Source organism: Sebastes fasciatus, chromosome 21 (assembly GCF_043250625.1).
Source record: "Sebastes fasciatus isolate fSebFas1 chromosome 21, fSebFas1.pri, whole genome shotgun sequence".
In the NCBI taxonomy this organism is placed as follows: domain Eukaryota; kingdom Metazoa; phylum Chordata; class Actinopteri; order Perciformes; family Sebastidae; genus Sebastes; species Sebastes fasciatus.
Genome location: NC_133815.1, coordinates 17,311,466 through 17,335,048, shown reverse-complemented (window position 1 = coordinate 17,335,048; position 23,583 = coordinate 17,311,466). Strand labels below are relative to the sequence as shown.

Below are 23,583 nucleotides of genomic sequence, written 5' to 3'. Positions count from 1 at the left end.
TTTTTCGGACTTATACTTGCACTGATCTGATGTACAGATTGCTCATCGCACAGCAACAGTCATATGAGGTCAGTTCACACATATGATTTATTATATCTTGATGGCAAAACTATTTGAGCTGCAGTGTGTGGAGGATTTGAGTTCCCCTTTATTTAACTGTGGCCAGTGAAGATTGCATTTTCCTCTCCAGTGTCTTTTACTACAATAACTGACATATAAAACATTTTGTATAAGTAAAAAATAAAGGTATATAAAGGATTTGTATATTACAAATCCCACCCAAACATGATCACAAAACAACACTCATTTCTTCTTCACTTGAGCGTAGAGATCCTCTGGGACGTCAGCAGCCTGTCTTAAGCTGCTCGCTGTCTGGGACACGTTGACCTGTGCATACAGCGTATCCTGCTGCTGTCCACCGTCCTGCTCCGAGGCCGAGGACGGTTCAGGTCTCCGCTTGGAGAAGTCGATCTCTCCATAATGGATGTCTCCTTCTGTTTTGCTGGCTGGCATTTGAAGAGTCAGCTCGTCACCTCTTTGACTCTGTGAGAAAAAAGGTATTAAAGGTGTTAAATGATATGTCTAAATAGTAATTCAGGTTAAATTAGTTGATGCTGCTAGATTACAGTGCAACCTTTAATATTGTTGTAAAGTACTTCTAGACTGGCTGAAAAATTACACTAAATTACAACCCTCACTAGAGTCAGGCCATATCTTGAAAAGTAGGGGATATGCTGATGATCATTATTCAGAGTGGAGTCCCTCAGGGTTCGATTCTTGGGCCTCGATTATTCAACCTCTGTGTGCTTCCACTAGGCCAAATCATAAAAGTAAAAAAGACTGCTTATCATAGCTATCCAAATAACGTCCAGATCCAAGTAAATAATATAGATGGAAACTTATTACTTTCAGTTTAATCAAGATAAGAAAGTTGATTTTGCAACAAGGAGGAAAGACTCAAAGTTATCGCTCAGGTTACATTATAAATACTAAAGGCAAACATTTTGTATTCATATACTTATCAAAACACAATGCAATTGTACAAAAGGATGACCGTAGAAAACTATGAAGAAGAGTAGGCTACACTAATTTTTTTTTTCTCACTTACATGGTGGAGGCGGGTAATGTTCCTGTTTCTTAACCACTTCAATGTTTCATCTATTTTCTTTAAAACAATATAGACTAAAGTTAAGAGCAAACCATTCCTAATGTACTAACTACCAATTATTTGTAAATGTATGACTTTAGCAGACTTAGAGAATGTGTGTTTCAGAGAGTATTCATACAGATTAAAATCAGTTAACTCAGTTACTGAACACTTACACCTTGGAGTTACTATAAATATATAGTAGCTAAGAACTAATCTCCATGTAAGAAACTGTTTTAATGTAGTGAGGCATTAATCTCCATTTATGTATAATAACAGCTGGTGCATATTCCTCCTGTTCTTAAATCTTTACACTAGCTTACAGTAAGCTATAAAATACATTTTAAACTGCTGCTGCTAGTTTATAAATCATGTCAAAATGTGTTTCTGATATGTGTGAAGAATACAAATGTTGACTTTTAGGAAGCAGCTAGTGTCTCGAGTCAGAACCAAACTCTTTTAGCTATCATGCTGTAAACAGATAGAACCAGCATCCTGTTGATAATGAATGTGATCCAACTTTAGCCAATTTCAGATCTAAACTTAAAAAAAAGCTAAAAGATTAATATCTGTGTGTTTTTTTTTGAGGATGATTGCTTACAGTTGCATCACATTTGTCATGCTTCTTATTATTTAACCTCTAAAAGATTGTCAACTTAGTATTAAGACCGATGCTTTCGACATATTCACTGTAAGCAGATTTAAAATATTCACAACAGTACAAAGAAGTTTAATATTCACCTGAGTTTGTGGACGTTTTGACTTAAACCACCTGGAAGACATGAGAGAGCTGTCAGGATAATTATTGTACTGTCTGTTTCAGGTTAAATAAATAGTGTGCTGCCAATAGAGAGTAAGGACTGATGGGAGATAGACATAATTGAAATTGCATCAGTGGAAAGAAAATCAAGATTGAAACTAAGGTTTTGTCAAAGTCAATTCACAGAACAGGTGCAGAAATTAGCAAACCTAACAGATCATATATTCATCCATGCCCTCAGGGTTACCAACATCGTTTTAGTTGAAACTTTATTGCCAGAAACTGAAATAATTTCATTAATTTACTTACCAAACACAGATAGCAAGGCAGATGAGTATGATGACAAGGATCCCTCCAAGAGCTGAACCCCACTGTAGCGAGCTGACAGAGCTCTCTGTTCATAGAAACACAAAACCAGGTGACTAAAAGAAAACAGGTTAAATGTAGACATGTAACAATACAGGTGTAACCATTATTTGTATAGGGTCATTTCATAAAAAAAACAAAAAGAAAAACAAGTGAAAAACAGAAAAGAGAGGAGAGCAGATCAGATTAAAATAAACATTCAGTTCAATTCTACATTTACCTCCATTATTCATCCGTTGTGATGTCTGACTACCGAGATCATTTGTGGCCACACAGTAATAATCTTCTATATCTGTCACAGAGGTCACCTTGAAGCTGTAAAAGTCTCCTTCAGCTACACTGACAGGTCCGTCTTTGCTGGTCTTGAACCAGGTGAAGCTGACGGGAGGATTGGCTCTGCTGGAGCAGGTCAGGTTCACCAGGCTACCTGCTGACACCAAACCTGATGGACTGATGGACACTGAGGTGTTCTTGGGAGCATCTGAGGAAAATGTGAGATTCACTTTATTCATTAAAATCATCCCATGAATCATCATGTGCTGACAGGATCTAATAACAAACACTTATTATCTTACATGAAACACTGAGCGTCGTTCTCTTCTCTGCTGTCTTGACGTCTTTTCCTTCATTTACAGGATATCTGGCTGAACAGGTGATGATGAATCCATCATGTTCGTCTGACAGAGTGAAGGTCGTCTGGATTTTAGTTGTGAAGGTTCGATCTGTGTTTTCCTCTATTTTGTTGTGAGGGTCTTGTTGGAGAGTCCAGGTGAGTTTAGGAGGGGAGTGTGGACAGGGAGTGAAAGCTGAGCAGGTTATAGTGACAGACTGCTTCTCCTTCAGATCACCTGAGATCTCAATGCTGGGCCTCGGAGGAGAATCTGGAGTTTCAAATCAAGCACAGATTGTACAATAAAAAATAGATCATGATAGATTAGAAAACTTTTTAAATGCCAAAGCTGACACAGAAGGTGACAATCTTGTATTGAAAATGCATAAAGTGTCTAAGGTTTGCTTTTTAATATCTCAAAATTTGACCATTTTAATGTGAAACTGTAACAACAGAATCAGTGTTTAATCAGAATTTAAATTCATGGCAAAGTGAAAAACCTCCAAAATTAAAAGTTGCAACTTTCACTTTTTATTCTAAACAATAACGTTATAGAATCACTGATAAAAAACAAAGCTCTCTTACCTTTGACTGTTATTTGAAGAGGATCACAAGGAGTTGTTGCCACAAATGGTCCATTCTCAATTCTGAAGTAGTACCAGTCTGTGTAACTTGTGATTAAACTGGAAAATAAAGTGTTGCAGTTTTTCTGACTCAGGTCTCCAATAAGACTCATTGGATAGATATTATCCGTCCTGCTACTGTTTAAAATCACATTATGTGGTTTGTCAGCAAAATGTTTGTCAGTTTTAATCCAAATTCCGATGGTTGGTCTTGTGCTGTTGAATGCCTCTCCTGGTTTAACTGTAAAGTTACATGGGATTTGCAGACAGGATCCACTCAGTGCTTCCATCTCCTTTGGTGTAGTAATGAATAGGCTTGAGTCTCCATGACAATCAGCCACAGCACCTGTGAAACAGACTCTTGATGAACAAATTGTGAAGCAAAATCTGCATGAAGAGAAAGTTCATGATGCACAAACTGTAATTCAGCAGCAACATGTTTGGTCTTTTTAACAATGTCAATATGAAACATTTCACTTTGCAGACAGAGCATGAACAGTTGGAAAAAATAACGTCTCCAAATAAAAGTGACTGAACAAACTGCTCACCTGAAACTAAGAAGTCGCTCAGTAACACGATGGCTGTCACCATTTTCACAGACTGGACTGAAATGACACTCATCACCTGGATTTGACAAAAAGTTACATTTCATAAAAAATCTTTTTAAATGAAAGCATTCATGTTCTTTTAAAGCCATCTCAAATTAATACATTCAAATCAGGAACTCTCCATGTACAATCAGATATTACTGTGTTATAATAGTGATTAATAATCTCTGCAGAGTTAAAAACAGTTTCAATATAAAATGATCCAGTGTGAGTTTATGATGTTTCTGCTAAAACAAAACCCAACAAATAAAAATAGAGTTCATGAAAAGCAGCAAAATAAAAATAAAACTCAGAGTTAAACATAAAAGCAGTAACATGTTACCTTACCAAAGGAGCCCGCAGCTAAAACGAAGAAACAATTAGTTTTAAAATCAGACAATTTGTGAATGTCAGCAGAACTGCAACAGACCCAGTAGCTACCCGACTTCCCTGCTAAGCCGTTGTGATATAAAAGCAAATATGAAATGACTGAAATACTGCAGAAAAAGAAGAAGAAGAAGTCTTGACTCCTCCTGCTCACACCCTTTGAGTGAGGAAGTCATCTTTTGAGACAACTTGACCCATTAGGATGCAAATTACTTTTTTATTCTCAAAGATTATTTTTATCACATGACTCACAGCAAGCCTGTATGCCTTATTAGGGGCCGAACAGTTATGCTGCTGGTCCCTCTTGTTTTTGTCGATATTATCTTCTCCTGTAGTTCTTGGAGACTACTAAGACTACTAAACGTCATCATGCCAACTCATCCACTATTAGAGCCTCGTTGTTTATACTCGTGCTCATGCGACCGTGGTGTAGTTTATTTATAGCCTAATGTTAGCTTTTTACTTCATAAAAGTGGTGTTCATTTGTGGAGATTATCTTGCTGAACAAAACGTATAAGTATCATAAACATTTGTTTGCCACCGAGCTTGTTTTCTGCAATAATCCAAAACCCAATGTAAAAATCCCATTGGCTTTTTGTCGAGGGAACCAGGGCGATGCTAACTTCCTGGCTGGCCTACAAAAATATGTCATCACTGGAGCACTCTATTGAGAGTTTTATTACGAGTAGTTTAGTTGTTGTGGTACTGTTTTGTTATTACAAAGGAGGATGGTTTGCTGTAACCCTGACTGTTAGCCAACAGAGATTTATAATGTATATCTGCATGTTATTCACTGTCAACTATCAAGTGATCCAGTTGGTTTACATAAAGGTCTAGATGTACTCATGCTGAATTTCTTCATTTTAAACATGCAACTTCTCAGTAATGTTAGCAAATAAGGAAGTGGTGAAGCGGTGAAGTGGTGAAGCGGTGATGCCTGTTGTTGACAAGGTTAAAGAAGTTGTTGCCGTCTTGATGCAGACTATACGGAGCCTCCATGCTATTATTTTATCACCTTCATAAAGTGTAGTTGCAACGTAACCCTCGGCTACACAAGCTAAAACAAAAGCAGTCTGTATGTAGTCTAACTGTTAAGCTCAGTTTGACACATATCTTAAAATGGTTATAAACTAAGCAGCTGGCTGAGAAAAAGCAGCTCCTACTCCGTCTACTAGCATTACCTGCAGGCAGTGCTTCTAGTTTTACGTCCTTTTTGCTCCTATTTGTGCATACAAAGAATTGAGGGGAAGAAAAATAATGATAATAAAAATGTGGCAAAAACAGCCCAACCTTACAGAGAGGAAACAATTTTCATCTTCATTTCTGCAGTAATTAAAATGACTGTATGGAGAAAAGGGATACACAATACATAACAAAACAAGGTCGATGCCTTCTCAGAAATAATCAGAAGATATCATGAAACAAAATGACACATAAACATGTCAAAACTAAATGTAATCTTGTACAACATTACGAATGTGTGTGCAGAACTTCTTCTGGTGCCATGTTCACTATCCTTTTCATGTCATCATTTTTTACTATAGCTCCCTATTTAAAGCTTTGGGACTTTTATTTGCACACATCTGGACATATGAATAACAAATCACACATAAACAGCTGCGTGAGTTCAGCACACAAATATTTATTTATTTTTATTTTATTTTATCTTTATTTAACCACATAAGTCAATTGAGAACCAATTCTCATTTACAATGACGACGTGGACAAGAGGCAGCAAGACATAAGAACAGGGGTCTCCAACCTGTTTCACTCTGAGAGCTAATTTGACAAAATGAATGTGGCTGAGAGCTACTCAAAGCACCAAGTCTGTCTTACTTTTATGGTCCTTTAATAACGTTTCTGCCACCGCAGTCATCGCCTCTTTTACAATTCTTTCATAGGTGAAGGGCTTTTTTGTTTCGTTAGAATGTGCGCCACTAAACGATGGCTCTTTCCTTCATCGGCCTTCTTTGGTAAACAGAGACTGTCGTCTTTTAAGGATTGTTTTTGGCTCCTTTACCTTCTTTGTTCATAAACTGCTACCAGCCGGAAAGTCCCATGAAAAGTTGCTTTGGACTTGGCGCTCGATGTTACATTTTTTACTGACTAACACGCTCACACCGCAAATGTGACACATACCGATTCCTCATGAAAATAATGTATTTTTTGCCTTTTATTGGCCTGCGGTCATTGTCAAATCCGGTCTCTGTATGTTATGGCGTTACAAACCTGACAGCAGCCTAACTAGTTTAATTGACAGCCGATAGGCATATAATCATTTGGTCTCAGAATGGGGTGGGATGTCTGTGAATTTGATTGGGTTGTAATTTGAACAGTTTTACAAAGAACTGTTAGCGAGCCACTCAGAAACGGGTAGCGAGCGAGCTACTTGTTGGAGACCCCTGCATTAGAACATAGAACATAAATACGACTAGTGCAATAAAACAGACAAAATTAAAACATCACAATAAATACAGTATATACAACAATATATATATATATATATATATATATATATATATATATATATATATATATATATATATGTGCTGTGTTCCAGAGAGGCAAATTCAGAAGCAGGTGCAGCGATCAGAAACTATCACTTGTAATGAGTCATTAAAGGAGGGTAACAGAATGACGGTGTGGAGTTTTAGCATCTTTTGCAACTCATTCCAGTCACTAGGAGCAGCAAACTGGAATGAGAGACGACCAAAGGAGGAATGACCATACTGAAGAATTTGCTAGAATGTAAATTGCAGTTCCTGTTGTAGATATTGAGTAGTGACCGGAGGTATGGAGGGGTTTTGCCAATGATAGTATTCTGGTCTGACGCCTGCTATAGAGGGATGGCCAGTTGACTATAGAGAATACAGGTTACAGTGATGAGTGTTGAAAGGGACACCGGTGACAAAGCGAATGGCAGTATGGTAGATGACGTCCAGTTTATTGAGATGATTTTTGGAGGCGAGTCTGTAGATTAAGTCACCATAATCCAGGATTGGGAGAATATGTTGATAACTGACATTGAAAATCTGCAGGATGTGGATGTTTTAAATTTCTCTCAATTGAACTGTAGGCAGCAAAGAAAACATTAAGGCACATTAAATATGAATTCTACACAAATGTATTTTTTGTCTTTCAACAAGAGCACTCAGTTTCTCTTCACTTGAGCGTAGAGATCCTCTGGGCCGTCGGCGGTCTTTCTTAAACTGTTTGCTGTGTGGGACACTTTGACCTGTGCGTACAGCGTATTTATAGCCTAATGTTAACTTTTTACTTCATAAAAGTAGTGTTCATTTGTGGACATTATCTTGCTGAACAAAACGTGTAAGTATCATAAACGCTTGTTTGCCAAGGAGCTTATTTCCTGCAAAAATCCAAAACCCAATTTAAAAATCCCATTGGATTTTTGTCGAGGGAACCAGGGCGACGCTAACTTCCTGGCTGGCTTACAAAAATATGTCATCACTGGAGCACTCTAAAGAGGGAGTTTTATTATGAGTAGTTTAGTTGTTGTGGTACCGTTTTGTTTTTACAAAGGAGGATGGTTTGCTGTAACCCTGACTGTTAGCCACAGAGATTTATAATGTATATCTGCATGTCGTTCACTGTCAACTATCAAGTGATCCAGTTGGTTTACATAAAGGTCTAGATGTACTCAGGCTGAATTTCTTCATTTTAAACATGCAACTTCTCAGTAATGTTAGCAAATACAGAAGTGGTGAAGCGGTGATGCTTGTTGTTGACAAGGTTAAAGAAGTTGTTGCCGTCTTGGTGCAGACGATACAGAGCCTCTTTGTTATTATTTTATTACCTTCATAAAGTGTAGTTGCAACGTAACCCTCGGCTACACAAGCTAAAACAAAAGTAGTCTGTATGTAGTCTAACTGTTTAGCTCAGTTTGACACATATCTTAAAATGGTTATAAACTAAGCAGCTGGCTGAGAAAAAGCAGCTCCTCATCCGTCTACTAGCATTACCTGCAGGCAGTGCTTCTAGTTTTACATGACATATAAAACTTCTTGTATTAGTAAAGAATAAAGGTATATTACAAATACTATCCAAACATGATCACAAAACAACACTCATTTTTTCTTCACTTGAGCGTAGAGATCCTCTGGGACGTCAGCAGCCTTTCTTAAGCTGTTAGCTGTCTCGGACACGTTGACCTGTGCATACAGTGTATCCTGCTGCTGTCCACCGTCCTGCTCCGAGGCCGAGGACGGTTCAGGTCTCCGCTTGGAGAAGTCGATCTCTCCATAATGGATGTCTTCTTCTGTTTTGCTGGCTGGCATTTGAAGAGTCAGCTCGTCACCTCTTTGAGTCTGTCAGAAAAAAGGTGTTAAATGATACGTCTGAATACTGATTCAGGTTAAATTTGTTGATGCTGCTAGATTACAGTGCAACCTTTAATATTGTTGTAAAGTACTTCTAGACTGACTGAAAGATTACACTAAATTACAACCCTCACTAGAGTCAGGCCATATCTTGAAGGTAGGGGCTATGCTGTCGCCCTTAGTGATCATTATTCAGAGTGGAGTGCCCCAGGGTTCGATTCTCGGGCCTCGATTATTCAACCTCTGTGTGCTTCCACTAGGCCAAATCATAAAAGACAAAAAGACTGTTTATCATAGATATCCAAATAACGTCAAAATCCAAATAAATGATATGGATGAAAACTTATTTCCTTCAGTTAAATCAAGATAAGAAAGTTGATTTTGCAACAAGGCGGAAAGACTCAAAGTTATCGCTCAGGTTACATTATAAAGACTAAAGGCCAACATTTTGTATTCATATACTTATCAAAGCACAATGCAATTGTACAAAAGGATGACCATAGAAGACTATGAAGAAGAGTAGGGTACACTAATTTTGTATTTCTCACATACATGGTGGAGGCGGGTAATGTTCCTGTTTCTTAACCACTTCAATGTTTCATCTATTTTCTTTAAAACAATATAGACTAAAGTTAAGAGCAAACCATTCCTAATGTACTAACTACCAATTATTTGTAAATGTATGTATGACTTTAGCAGACTTGGAGAATGTGTTTCAGAGAGTATTCATACAGATTAAAATCAGTTAACTCAGTTACTAAACACTTACACCTGGGAGTTACTATAAATATATAGTAGCTAACAACTAATCTCCATGTAAGAAACTGTTTTAATGAAGTGAGGCATTAATCTCCATTTATGTATAATAACAGCTGGTGCATATTCCTCCTGTTCTTAAATCTTTACACTAGCTTACAGTAAGCTATAAAATACATTTTAAACTGCTGCTGCTAGTTTATAAATCATGTCAAAATGTGTTTCTGATATGTGTGAAGAATACAAATGTTGACTTTTAGGAAGCAGCTAGTGTCTCGAGTCAGAACCAAACTCTTTTAGCTATCATGCTGTAAACAGATAGAACCAGCATCCTGTTGATAATGAATGTGATCCAACTTTAGCCAATTTCAGATCTAAACTTAAAAAAAAGCTTAAAGATTAATATCTGTGTGTTTTTTTTTGAGGATGATTGCTTACAGTTGCATCACATTTGTCATGCTTCTTATTATTTAACCTCTAAAAGATTGTCAACTTAGTATTAAGACCGATGCTTTCGACATATTCACTGTAAGCAGATTTAAAATATTCACAACAGTACAAAGAAGTTTAATATTCACCTGAGTTTGTGGACGTTTTGACTTAAACCACCTGGAAGACATGAGAGAGCTGTCAGGATAATTATTGTACTGTCTGTTTCAGGTTAAATAAATAGTGTGCTGCCAATAGAGAGTAAGGACTGATGGGAGATAGACATAATTGAAATTGCATCAGTGGAAAGAAAATCAAGATTGAAACTAAGGTTTTGTCAAAGTCAATTCACAGAACAGGTGCAGAAATTAGCAAACCTAACAGATCATATATTCATCCATGCCTTCAGGGTTACCAACATCGTTTTAGTTGAAACTTTATTGCCAGAAACTGAAATAATTTCATTAATTTACTTACCAAACACAGATAGCAAGGCAGATGAGTATGATGACAAGGATCCCTCCAAGAGCTGAACCCCACTGTAGCGAGCTGACAGAGCTCTCTGTTCATAGAAACACAAAACCAGGTGACTAAAAGAAAACAGGTTAAATGTAGACATGTAACAATACAGGTGTAACCATTATTTGTATAGGGTCATTTCATAAAAAAAACAAAAAGAAAAACAAGTGAAAAACAGAAAAGAGAGGAGAGCAGATCAGATTAAAATAAACATTCAGTTCAATTCTACATTTACCTCCATTATTCATCCGTTGTGATGTCTGACTACCGAGATCATTTGTGGCCACACAGTAATAATCTTCTATATCTGTCACAGAGGTCACCTTGAAGCTGTAAAAGTCTCCTTCAGCTACACTGACAGGTCCGTCTTTGCTGGTCTTGAACCAGGTGAAGCTGACGGGAGGATTGGCTCTGCTGGAGCAGGTCAGGTTCACCAGGCTACCTGCTGACACCAAACCTGATGGACTGATGGACACTGAGGTGTTCTTGGGAGCATCTGAGGAAAATGTGAGATTCACTTTATTCATTAAAATCATCCCATGAATCATCATGTGCTGACAGGATCTAATAACGAACACTTTATTATCTTACATGAAACATTGAGCGTCGTTCTCTCCTCTGCTGTCTTTTCCTTCATTTACAGGATATCTGGCTGAACAGGTGATGTTGAGTTCATCATGTTCGTCTGACAGAGTGAAGGTCGTCTGGATTTTAGTTGTGAAGGTTCGATCCGGGTTTTCCTCTATTTTGTTGTCAGGGTCTTGTTGGAGAGTCCAGGTGAGTTCAGGAGGGGAGTGTGGACAGGGAGTGATAGCTGAGCAGGTTATAGTGACAGACTGCTTCTCCTTCAGATCACCTGAGACCTCAATGCTGGGCCTCGGAGGAGAATCTGGAGTTTCAAATCAAACACAGATTGTACAATAAAAAATAGATCATGATATATTAGAACACTTTTTAAATGCCAAAGCTGACACAGAAGGCGACGACCTTGTATTGAAATGCATAAAGTATATCAAGTTTGCTTTTAAATATCCCAAAATTTTACCATTTTAATGTGAAACTGTAACAACAGAATCATTGTTAAATCAGAATTTAAATTCATGGCAAAGTGAAAAACCTCCAAAATTAAGAAGTTGCAACTTTCACTTTTTATTCTAAACAATAACGTTATAGACTGACTGATAAATAAGAAACAAAACTCTCTTACCTTTGACTGTTATTTGAAGACTATCACAATAAGTTGTTGCCCTGAATGGTCCGTTCTCAATTCTGAAGAAGTAGTTGTCTGTGTAACTTGTGTTTACACTGGAAAATAAAGTGGTGCAGTTATTCTGACTCAGGTCTCCAGTAAGATTCATTGGATAGATATTATCCATCCTGCTACTGTTGAAAATCACATAGTTTTGATATTTGGCAAAATCTTTGCTACTTTTCATCCACACTCCGAAGGTTGTTCTTGTGCTGTTGAATTTCTTTCCTCGTTTAACTGTAAAGTTACATGGGATTTGCAGGCAAGATCCACTCAGTGCTTCCATCTGCTTTGGTGCAGTCATGAATAGGCCTGAGGTTCTAGGACAATCAGCCAAAGCACCTGTGAAACAGACTCATGATGAACAAATTGTCGAGCAAAATCTGCATGAAAGAGAAAGTTCATGATGCACAAACTATAATTCAGCAGCAACATTTTCTGTTCTTTTACTTCTAACAATGTCAGTATGAAACATTTCACTTTGCAGACAGAGCATGAACAGTTGGAAAAAGTAACGTCTCCAAATAAAAGTGACTGAACAAACAGCTCACCTGAAACTAAGAAGACGCTCAGTAACACGATGGCTGTCACCATTTTCACAGACTGGACTGAAATGACACTCATCACCTGGATTTGATAAAAAGTTAGTTTTCATAAAACATCTTTTCAATGAAAGCATTCATCTTCTTTTATAGCCACCTCAACTTAATACGTTCAAACCAGGAACTCTCCGTGTACAACCAGATATTACTGTGTTATAATAGTGATTCATTATCTCTAAAAAGTTGAAAACAGTTTAAATATAAAATGATCCAGTGTGAGTTTATGATGTTTCTGCTAAAACAAAACCCATCAAATAAAAGTAGAGTTCATGAAAAGCAGCAAAATAAAAAAAACCTCTCTGAGTTAAACATAAAAGCAATAACATGTTACCTTACCAAAGGAGCCGGCAGCTAAAATGAAGAAACAGTTAGTTTTAAAATCAGACAATTTGTGAATGTCAGCAGAACTGCAACAGACCCAGTAGCTACCCGACTTCCCTGCTAAGCCGTTGTGATATAAAAGCAAATATGAAATGATTGAAACTCCTCCTGCTCACTTCCTGTGAGAGAGGAAGTCATCTTTTGAGACAACCTGATCTCATCAGGGTGTGAATGACATATTCATTCTCAAAGATTATTTTTTATCACATTACTCACAGCAAGCCTGTATGCCTTATCTTCTCTTGTAGTTCATGTTACATCAATATCAATAGTGACACATTAAACAAGTATAAAAAATATGAACAAGTCAGTAGATATAAAATATAGACATGTACTATATAGAGGGAGTTTTACTACGAGTAGTTTAGTTGTTGTGGTACTGTCTTGTTATTACAGAGGAGGATGGTTTGAGATCATCAGTACAGATAGCCAGTGTTCATCATATCAGATCCTATAACCAAAGAGTAATTTATTATACAACAAACAGCTGTTTCTTTTGTAGGAAAGCTCAGATAATACAAGTTAACACGTAGCAGCTGTATACTGTGTTATTGCTGTAACCTTGACTGTTAGCCAACAGAGATTTATAATGTATATCTGCATGTCGTTTACTGTCAACTATCAAGTGATCCAGTTAGTTTAGATAAAGATCTAGATGTACTCATGCTGAATTGCTTATTTTTAAACATGCAACTTCTCATTAATGTTAGCAAATACAGAAGTGGTGAAGTGGTGAAGCGCTGTTGTTGACAAGGTTAATGAAGTTGTTGCCGTCTTGGTGCAGACTATACAGAGCCTCCGTGCTATTATTTTATTACCTTCATAAAGTATAGCTGCAACGTAACCCTCAGCTACACAAGCTAAAACAAAAGCAGTCTGTATGTAGTCTAACTGTTTAGCTTAGTTTGACACATATCTTAAAATAGTTGTAAACTAAGAAGCTGGCTGAGACAAAGCAGCCCCTCCTCCCTCTACCAGGCTGACGAGGGAAATATATAGCTAATATGCACACTTAAATATTTGTCTATTTATTACAAGTCATTTTGTCGTCGCAATACTGAACAATGTTATCGCACATCTCAGATTTTACTCGTATCCTGCAGGCCTACACTCAGCTTAAATCCAGAGGAGCAAACTAACAAATCAAATTCCTCAGAAAGTGTTCCACGTCAAAGAGTAAATAGTCAATAAGTGAATAATAAAAACAATTCTGGACTGATGAAGACGTTTTGTCGCTATGACGATCCTGCAGAAGGACTTGTCGATAAAACCCAGCCAACCAACTTCCCCTTTTTACTCAGTTCTCAGCTTTTTCTCAGCGCTCTGTTCATGACTTCACCAGTTTACATCCCACCTCTTCTCTTTGGCTGTGAGGTGTCTATGTTTCCTTGTAGAACTGAAAAGAACATTTATTAATACCAACATCATGCCTCAACTTATTGTAAAGTGTATTTCACACATGTAGGTAGCACAGAGTTTATGCTGACTTGTGCACAGTCTGTATCACTGCTGCTCTGCATTGCCGTGCTGATGAGACAACCTCAGTGATTAAAACGCTTTGTTCACTTCAAATGCTTTTAATTCAGCAGTCTCATACACATGTATATACAAAAACAAATGAGAAAATACCTGATAAAAATTAACACACTCTGCTTCCTCATCACCTGAATTTAACTGTCCTGTTGTCAAAGATATATATATTCACATGCAAAGAAATCCCGTTGAGGCAATGAAAAATAATTACCATAATAATGCCATAAATCAGCACAATCTTACACAAACTAATGATGAAGCTGCTATATATTATGTTCATGTAATCTAATGCCCTGTTTGCACTCTGTTCATCTTACCAATCTTCTGCAAAGTAAAGCCATTTAATATTTATGAACTAGCTGAATAAGAAATAGAGAAATATTCCATTTATGGTGAACATGACATCATCTTCTTCTCCTTCATGATCCTTGGATCTCAATCACTCTGTTGACATAGTCTGCTTCTACTGCGTCCTGTGGACATGAAACAACAGAGAGAGAGAGAGAGAGAGAGAGAGAGAGAGAGAGAGAGAGAGAGAGAGAGAGAGAGAGAGGTGTTAAGTGCTCTGTGGTGAGTCTACTGCGGTTTGAAGAGAAATGCCAGCAGCACATTTTATTGTTGAAGGAATAATGTACCTGTTGCTCACCTTCACTGGTTTGTTGCAGCATCTTGATCTAAACCACCTGAAAGAAAAGGAAACGAAGGAATAAAAGTAATAAATGAACTTTTCAAAGAGACCAATAAGTCTTTAGCTGCAAATGACCATATCATACAAAAGTTTGTCTCACCACTCAAAGATGATGATTGTACTGTAGAGCGCTACGATTCCCAGGATCTTCAGTGTAACGTAGACGACAGTCCCAAACTCTGGATTATCTGTAACAAGACAGCATGGTCACCTTCTCCTTAATGGGAAATGTTACGGCTCTAAAACATCATCAACCTGAATTCCTTCTGTTTACCTCAAACATAAACTGGTTTATAGCATCATTTCATACAAATGCAATAAAAGGTGTTTTACAGGGTACTCAAACAAACAAACAAACAAACAAACAAACAAACAAACAAACAAACAAACAAAGCAATACAGAAAATGAGGAAAACTGAAAAAAGAGGAGAGCAGATTAGATTAAATTAAACAGATTCAGTTCAGTTCTACATTTACCTGCATTATTAATCCGTGATGACTGATTACCGAGAATATTTGTGGCCACACAGTAATAATCCTCTATATCTGTCACAGAGGTCACGCTGAAGCTGTAAAAGTCTCCATCAGATACACTGACAGGTCCGTCTTTGCTGGTCTTGAACCAGGTGTAGCGGCTGACGGGAGGATTGGCTCTGCTGGAGCAGGTCAGGTTCACCAGGCTTCCTGCTGACAACAAACCTGATGGACTGATGGACACTGAGGTGTCTTTGGGAGCATCTGAGGAAAATGTGAGATTCACTTTATTCATTAAAATCATCCCATGAATCATCATGTGCTGACAGGATCTAATAACAAACACTTATTATCTTACATGAAACACTGAGCGTCGTTCTCTCCTCTGCTGTCTTGACGTCTTTTCCTTCATTTACAGGATATCTTGCTGAACAGGTGATGATGAATCCATCATGTTCGTCTGACAGAGTGAAGGTCTTCTGGATTTTAGTTGTGAAGGTTCGATCTGTGTTTTCCTCTATTTTGTTGTGAGGGTCTTGTTGGAGAGTCCAGGTGAGTTCAGGAGGGGAGTGTGGACAGGGAGTGAAAGCTGAGCAGTTTATAGTGACAGACTGATTCTCCTTCAGATCACCTGAGATCTCAATGCTGGGCCTCGGAGGAGAATCTGGAGGTTCAAATCAAACACAGATTGTACAATAAAAAATAGTTTATTATAGATAGAACTCTTTAAAAACCAAAGCTGACACAGAAGGTGACAATCTTGTATTGAAAATGCATAAAATGTCTAAGGTTTACTTTTAATATCCCAAAATGTGACCATTTTAATGTCAAACTGTAACAACAGAATCAGTGTTTAATCAGAATTTAAATTCATGGCAAAGTGAAAAACCTCCAAAATTAAAAAGTTGCAACTTTCACTTTTTATTCTAAACAATAACGTTATAGAATCACTGATAAAAAACAAAGCTCTCTTACCTTTGACTGTTATTTGAAGAGGATCACAAGGAGCTGTTGCCACAAATGGTCCATTCTCAATTCTGAAGTAGTACCAGTCTGTGTAACTTGTGTTTACACTGGAAAATAAAGTGGTGCAGTTTTTCTGACTCAGGTCTCCAGTAAGACTCATTGGATAGATATTATTCATCCTGCTACTGTTGAAAATCACATCATTTGGTTTGTTTGCAAAATCTGTGGTATTTTTCAGCCACACTCCAAAGGTTGTTCTTGTGCTGTTGAATTCCTCTTCTGGTTTAACTCTAAAGTTACATGGGATTTGCAGACAAGATCCACTCAGTGCTTCCATCTTATTTGGTGCAGTAATGAATAGGGCTGTTCTTTCAGGACAAACAGCCAAAGCACCTGTGAAACAGACTCATGATGAACAAATTGTGGAGCAAAATCTGCATGAAGAGAAAGTTCATGATGCACAAACTGTAATTCAGCAGCAACATGTTTGGTCTTTTTAACAATGTCAGTATGAAACATTTCACTGCAGACAGAGCATGAACAGTTGGAAAAAGTAACATCTCCAAATAAAAGTGACTTAACAAACAGCTCACCTGAAACAAAGAAGAAGCTCAGTAACACGATGGCTGTCACCATTTTCACAGACTGGACTGAAATGACACTCATCACCTGGATTTGGCAAAAAGTTACTTTTCATAAAATATATTTTTAAACAAAGCATTCATGTTCTTTTAAAGCCACCTCAAATGAATACATTCAAACCAGGAACTCTCCATGTACAAGCAGATGTTACTATGTTATAATAGTGATTAATAATCTCTGCAGAGTTAAAAACAGTTTAAATATAAAACGATCCAGTGTGAGTTTATGATGTTTCTGCTAAAACAAAACTCAACAAATAAAAGTAGAGTTCATGAAAATCAGCAAAATAAAAAAAACTTCCCTGAGATAAACATAAAAGCAGTAACATGTTACCTTACCAAAGGAGCCGGCAGCTAAAATGAAGAAACAGTTAGTTTTAAAATCAGACAATTTGTGAATGTCAGCAGAACTGCAACAGACCCAGTAGCTACCCGACTTCCCTGCTAAGCCGTTGTGATATAAAAGCAAACATGAAATGACTGAAATACTGCCGAAGAAAAAGAAGAAGAAGTCTTGACTCCTCCTGCTCACACCCTTTGAGTGAGGAAGTCATCTTTTGAGACAACTTGATTTCATCAGGGTGCAAATTACTTATTTATTCTCAAAGATTATTTTTATCACATGACTCACAGCAAGCCTGTATGCCTTATTAGGGGCCGAACAGTTATGCTGCTGGTCCCTCTTGTTTTTGTCAATATTATCTTCTCCTGTAGTTTTTGGAGACTACTACGACTACTAAACGTCATCATGCCGACACATCCGCCATTACAGCCTCGTTGTTTATACTCGCGCTCATGCGACCGTGGTCTAGTTTATTTATAGCCTAATGTCAGCTTTTTACTTCATAAAAGTGGTGTTCAGTTGTGGAGATTATCTTGCTGAACAAAACGTGTAAGTATCATAAACATTTGTTTGCCACAGAGCTTGTTTTCTGCAATAATCCAAAACCCAATGTAAAAATCCCATTGGCTTTTTGTCGAGGGAACCAGGGCGATGCTAACTTCCTGGCTGGCCTACAAAAATATGTCATCACTGGAGAACTCTATAGAGGGAGCTTTATTACGAGTAGTTTAGTTGTTGTGGTACTGTTTTGTTATTACAAAGGAGGATGGTTTGCTGTAACCCTGACTGTTAGCCACAGAGATTTATAATGTATATCTGCATGTCGTTCACTGTCAACTATCAAGTGATCCAGTTAGTTTAGATAAAGGTCTAGATGTACTCATGCTGAATTTCTTCATTTTAAACATGCAACTTCTCAGTAATGTTAGCAAATACAGAAGTGGTGAAGCGGTGATGCTCTGTTGTTGACAAGGTTAAAGAAGTTGTTGCCGTCTTGGTGCAGACTATACGGAGCCTCCGTGCTATTATTTTGTTACCTTCATAAAGTATAGTTGCAACGTAACCCTCAGCTACACAAGCTGAAACAAAAGCAGTCTGTATGTAGTCTAACTGTTTAGCTTAGTTTGCCACATATCTTAAAATGGTTGTAACCTAAGCAGCTGGCTGAGACCAAGCAGCCCCTCCTCCCTCTACTAGCATTACCTGCAGGCAGTGCTTCTAGTTTTACGTCCTTTTGGCTCCGATTTTTGCATAGAAAGAATTTAGGAGAAGAAAAATAATGATGATAAAAATGTGGCAAAAAAAGCCCAACCTTACAGAGAGGAAACAATCTTCATCTTCATTTCTGCAGTAATTAAAATGACTGTATGGTGAAAAGGGGATACACAATACATAACAAAACAAGGTCGATGCCTTGTCAGAAATAATCAGAAGATATCATGAAACAAAATGACACATAAACATATCAAAACTAAATGTAATCTCGTACAACATTACGAATGTGTGTGCAGAACTTCTTCTGGTGCCATGTTCACTATCCTTTGCATGTCATCATTTTTTACTATAGCTCCCTATTTAAAGCTTTGGGACTTTTATTTGCACACATCTGGACATATGAATAACAAATCACACATAAACAGCTGCGTGAGTTCAGCACACAAATATTTATTTATTTTTATTTTATTTTATCTTTATTTAACCACATAAGTCAATTGAGAACCAATTCTCATTTACAATGACGACGTGGACAAGAGGCAGCAAGACATTAGAACAGGGTCTCCAACCTGTTTCCCTCTGAGAGCTAATTTGACAAAATGAATGTGGCTGAGAGCTACTCAAAGCACCAAGTCTGTCTTACTTTTATGGTCCTTTAATAACGTTTCAGCCACCGCAGTCATCGCCTCTTTTACAATTCTTTCATAGGTGAAGGGCTTTTTTGTTTCGTTAGGATGTGCGCCACTAAACGATGGCTCTTTCCTTCATCGGCCTTCTTTGGTAAACAGAGACTGTCGTCTTTTAAGGATTGTTTTTGGCTCCTTTACCTTCTTTGTTCATAAACTGCTACCAGCCGGAAAGTCCCATGAAAAGTTGCTTTGGACTTGGCGCTCGACGATACATCTTTTACTGACTAACACGCTCACACTGCAAATGTGAGACATACCGATTCCTCATGAAAATAATGTATTTTTTGCCTTTTATTGGCCTGCGGTCATTGTCAAATCCGGTCTCTGTATGTTATGGCGTTAAAAAGCTGACAGCAGCCTAACTAGTTTAATTGACAGCCGATAGGCATATAATCATTTGGTCTCAGAATGGGGTGGGATGTCTGTGAATTTGATTGGGTTGTAATTTGAACAGTTTTACAAAGAACTGTTAGCGAGCCACTCAGAAACTGGTAGCGAGCGAGCTACTTGTTGGAGACCCCTGCATTAGAACATAGAACATAAATACGACTACTGCAATAAAACAGACAAAATTAAAACATCACAATAAATACAGTATATACAACAATATATATATATATATATATATATATATATATATATATATATATATATATATGTGTTGCAGAGAGGCAAATTCAGAAGCAGGTGCAGCGATCAGAAACTATCACTTGTAATGAGTCATTAAAGGAGGGTAACAGAATAAGGGTGTGGAGTTTTAGCATCTTTTGCAACTCATTCCAGTCACTAGGAGCAGCAAACTGGAATGAGAGACGACCAAAGGAGGAATGACCATACTGAAGAATTTGCTAGAATGTAAATTGCAGTTCCTGTTGTAGATATTGAGTAGTGACCGGAGGTATGGAGGGGTTTTGCCAATGATAGTCTTCTGGTCTGACGCCTGCTATAGAGGGATGGCCAGTTGACTATAGAGAATACAGGTTACAGTGATGAGTGTTGAAAGGGACACCGGTGACAAAGCGAATGGCAGTATGGTAGATGACGTCCAGTTTATTGAGATGATTTTTGGAGGCGAGTCTGTAGATTAAGTCACCATAATCCAGGATTGGGAGAATATGTTGATAATTGACATTGAAAATCTGCAGGATGTGGATGTTTTAAATTTCTCTCCATTGAACTGTAGTCAGCAAAGACAACATTAAGGCACATTAAATATGAATTCTACACAAATATATTTTTTGTCTTTTAACAAGAGCACTCATTTTCTCTTCACTTGAGCGTAGAGATCCTCTGGGCCGTCGGCGGTCTGTCTTAAGCTGTTTGCTGTCTGGGACACTTTGACCTGTGCGTACAGCGTATCCTGCTGCTGTCCACCGTCCTGCACCGAGGCCAGTTCAGGTCTCGTGGAGAAGTCGATCTCTCCATAATGGATGATTTCTTCTTCTGTTTTACTTGCTGGCTCTTCAGCAGCCGCCTCTTCACCCGTTTGACTCTGCAAAAAAATAATCCAAACAGGAAGTGTTGTGAGGTGAAGCTTCAGCTGGATCCTTCCATGTTAAATAATTACCAACACTGCGTCAGGTAGACTCTACAGCCAATGTGAAGAGACGTAAAACATTCAAAACACAGGCCTGCTGTAGAGGGAAGTTTAGTATGGTCTCACCTGAGTCTGTTGTGCAGTTGCATGTGATGACTTTAAACGCCTGGAAGACATTAGAGTGATTATACTGTATACTTTAGGTTCAGCATACAGTGTGCCAGTAAAGTGTCAACACAGGTGGGAAACAGATATTATTGAGTCATCTGCTTTGATTTGTGACACTTACCAAACACATACAATCAGGCAGATGAGTGCGATGAACCCAACGATTCCTCCAATAAACGGCCCCAATTCTAGAGAGCCAACTTCACCTTAAGACAAGAAAACAAAGCCAATATAAGTGACTAAAAAAGTGTTGAATGTTGACGTGCAACAATATTGATGCAGCATCGCGGAAGTCCCACTTTTTACCTTTCATAGTCAGATGGATCTCTCTTGATGTTCCATTACCAAGCTCATTTGTGGCCACGCAGATATAAACTCCTCCATCAGTGACATTAAAGCTGTAAAAATCTCCTTCAGATACATTGACAGGTCCGTTCTCGCTGGTCTTGAACCAGGTGAAGCGGCTGACAGGAGGATTGGCTCTGCTGGAGCAGGTCAGGTTCACCCGGCTACCTACTGACACCAAACCTGGCGGACTGATGGATACTGAGGTGTTTTTGGGAGCATCTGAGGAAAATGTGATAGAGATGTGAGATAAGAGAGTAGCACCAGAGCCGTGAGAAAGGAGAATAATCGTGGAAACACTGGTTGTCTTACATGAAACATTGAGCGTCGTTCTCTCCTCTGCTGTCTTGACATCTTTTCCTTCATTTACAGGATATCTGGCTGAACAGGTGATGTTGAATCCATCATGTTCGTCTGACAGAGTGAAGGTCTTCTGGATTTTAGTTGTGAAGGTTCGATCTGTGTTTTCCTCTACTTTGTTGTGAGGGTCTTGTTGGAGAGTCCAGGTGAGTTCAGGAGGGGAGTGTGGACAGTGAGTGAAAGCTGAGCAGGTTATAGTGACAGACTGCTTCTCCTTTAGATCACCTGAGATCTCAATGCTGGGCCTCGGAGGAGAATCTGGAGTTTCAAATCAAACGCAAATTGTACAATAAAAAAAGGGTTATGATGGATAGAACTCTTTTAAATGCAAAAGCTGACACAGAAGGTGACAACCTTGTATTGAAAATGCATAAAGTATATAAAGTTTGCTTTTTAATATCCCAAAATTCGACAATTTTAATGTCAAACTGTAACAACAGAATCAGTGTTTAATCAGAATTTAAATTCATGGCAAAGTGAAAAACCTCCAAAATTAAAAAGTTGCAACTTTCACTTTTTATTCTTAACAATAACGTTACAGACTGACTGATAAAAAAACAAAACTCACTTACCTTTGACTGTTATTTGAAGAGGATCACATTCAGCTGTTGCCCTGAATGGTCCGTTCTTAATTCTGAAGAAGTACCTGTCTGTGTAACTTGTGTTTACACTGGAAAATAAAGTGGTGCAGTTATTCTGACTCAGGTCTCCAGTAAGATTCATTGGATAGATATTATCCATCCTGCTGCTGTTGAAAATCACATTATGTGGTTTGTTGGCAAAATATTGGCTACTTTTCAGCCACACTCCGAAGGTTGTTCTTGTGCTGTTGAATTTCTCTTCTGGTTTAACTCTAAAGTTACATGGGATTTGCAGACAAGATCCACTCAGTGCTTCCATCTTATTTGGTGCAGTAATGAATAGGGCTGTTCTTTCAGGACAAAAAGCCAAAGCACCTGTGAAACAGACTCGTGATGAACAAATTGTGGAGCAAAATCTGCATGAAGAGAAAGTTCATGATGCACAAACTGTAATTCAGCAGCAACATGTTTGGTCTTTTTAACAATGTCAGTATGAAACATTTCACTGCAGACAGAGCATGAACAGTTGGAAAAAGTAACGTCTCCAAATAAATGTGACTGAACAAACAGCTCACCTGAAACTAAGAAGACGCTCAGTAACACGATGGCTGTCACCATTTTCACAGACTGGACTGAAATGACACTCATCACCTGGATTTGACAAAAAGTTACTTTTCATAAAGCATCTTTTAAACGAAACATTCATGTTATTTTTAAGCCACCTCAACCTAATACATTCATACCAGGAACTTTCCATGTACAACCTGATGTTACTGTGTTATAATAGTGATTAATAATCTCTGCAGAGATAAAAACAGTTTAAATATAAAATGATCCAGTGTAAGTTTATGATGTTCCTGCTATAACAAAACCCAACAAAAAAAGTAGAGTTTATGAAAAGCAGCAAAATAAAAAAACCTCTCTGAGTTAAACATAAAAGCAGTAACATGAAATGACTGCATGTTAACACAGCCGGTGACTCTTGCTTCTCTCTTTTATGAAGAGATTTCTTTTAGGATACGACTTCACACTAATGCTGTAACCTTGACGGAGACTGGTGTGAGGTTAATGGTAGGAGGGATGTTTGGAGGTTAGATTTCTGTGACGTCAAACTTATGTAGAGAAGCTAATGTCGATACCTCCATTCACTCACAAGACCCTGTATGATACTAAAGCACAATCAACATGGCCTCGTGGTGCCTTTTAGACATTAAACAATACAATGTTTACAGGCTGAGGCCCAAAGATTTTCTTTTTTTGGCAAAATTCTGACAAAAAGTAGATAAAGTT

At 37.9% G+C, this 23,583-nt stretch overlaps 3 protein-coding genes across 3 annotated transcripts; all 3 read right to left on the bottom strand.

The window, feature by feature from the left end:
• Positions 1-303: 303 nt before the first annotated feature.
• LOC141760090 (myelin-associated glycoprotein-like) lies at positions 304-4,656 on the bottom strand. The gene is made up of 7 exons (XM_074622739.1): positions 4,635-4,656; positions 3,469-3,852; positions 2,849-3,154; positions 2,494-2,754; positions 2,217-2,301; positions 1,889-1,919; positions 304-543 (listed from the first exon to the last, which is right to left on the bottom strand). The coding sequence occupies exons 1-7, from the start codon at positions 4,654-4,656 to the stop codon at positions 304-306; spliced, it is 1,329 nt and encodes a 442-aa protein (XP_074478840.1).
• Positions 4,657-15,780: 11,124 nt separating this feature from the next.
• Positions 15,781-17,080, bottom strand: LOC141759997 (myelin-associated glycoprotein-like). The gene is made up of 3 exons (XM_074622571.1): positions 17,008-17,080; positions 16,424-16,807; positions 15,781-16,112 (listed from the first exon to the last, which is right to left on the bottom strand). Exons 1-3 carry the CDS (start codon positions 17,078-17,080, stop codon positions 15,781-15,783), a joined length of 789 nt encoding a protein of 262 aa, XP_074478672.1.
• A 3,430-nt stretch (positions 17,081-20,510) lies between these two features.
• Positions 20,511-22,939, bottom strand: LOC141759491 (B-cell receptor CD22-like). Its single transcript, XM_074621603.1, has 7 exons — positions 22,869-22,939; positions 22,285-22,668; positions 21,665-21,970; positions 21,299-21,574; positions 21,129-21,189; positions 20,966-21,005; positions 20,511-20,776 (listed from the first exon to the last, which is right to left on the bottom strand). The coding sequence occupies exons 1-7, from the start codon at positions 22,909-22,911 to the stop codon at positions 20,561-20,563; spliced, it is 1,326 nt and encodes a 441-aa protein (XP_074477704.1). The 5' UTR covers positions 22,912-22,939; the 3' UTR covers positions 20,511-20,560.
• Between the last annotated feature and the right edge of the window lie 644 nt (positions 22,940-23,583).

What these genes read in the sequence shown, in the direction of transcription:
- LOC141760090 (XM_074622739.1), bottom strand. Translation starts at nt 4,656, where the DNA reads ATGACTTCCTCACTCAAAGGGT. An exon ending in AACGACGCTCAGTGTTTCAT is followed by an intron (nt 2,755 to 2,848) that starts GTAAGATAATAA and finishes CATTTTCCTCAG; the next exon opens with ATGCTCCCAAGAACACCTCA. An exon ending in ACAACGGATGAATAATGGAG is followed by an intron (nt 2,302 to 2,493) that starts GTAAATGTAGAA and finishes TTCTATGAACAG; the next exon opens with AGAGCTCTGTCAGCTCGCTA.
- LOC141759997 (XM_074622571.1), bottom strand. Translation starts at nt 17,080, where the DNA reads ATGAGTGTCATTTCAGTCCAGTCTGTGAAAATGGTGACAGCCATCGTG. An exon ending in GAGCTTCTTCTTTGTTTCAG is followed by an intron (nt 16,808 to 17,007) that starts GTGAGCTGTTTG and finishes TCTGTTTCACAG; the next exon opens with GTGCTTTGGCTGTTTGTCCT. An exon ending in TCTTCAAATAACAGTCAAAG is followed by an intron (nt 16,113 to 16,423) that starts GTAAGAGAGCTT and finishes TTGAACCTCCAG; the next exon opens with ATTCTCCTCCGAGGCCCAGC.
- LOC141759491 (XM_074621603.1), bottom strand. Translation starts at nt 22,911, where the DNA reads ATGGTGACAGCCATCGTGTTACTGAGCGTCTTCTTAGTTTCAG. An exon ending in GAGCGTCTTCTTAGTTTCAG is followed by an intron (nt 22,669 to 22,868) that starts GTGAGCTGTTTG and finishes TCTGTTTCACAG; the next exon opens with GTGCTTTGGCTTTTTGTCCT. An exon ending in GAAAGGTAAAAAGTGGGACT is followed by an intron (nt 21,190 to 21,298) that starts TCCGCGATGCTG and finishes CTCTAGAATTGG; the next exon opens with GGCCGTTTATTGGAGGAATC.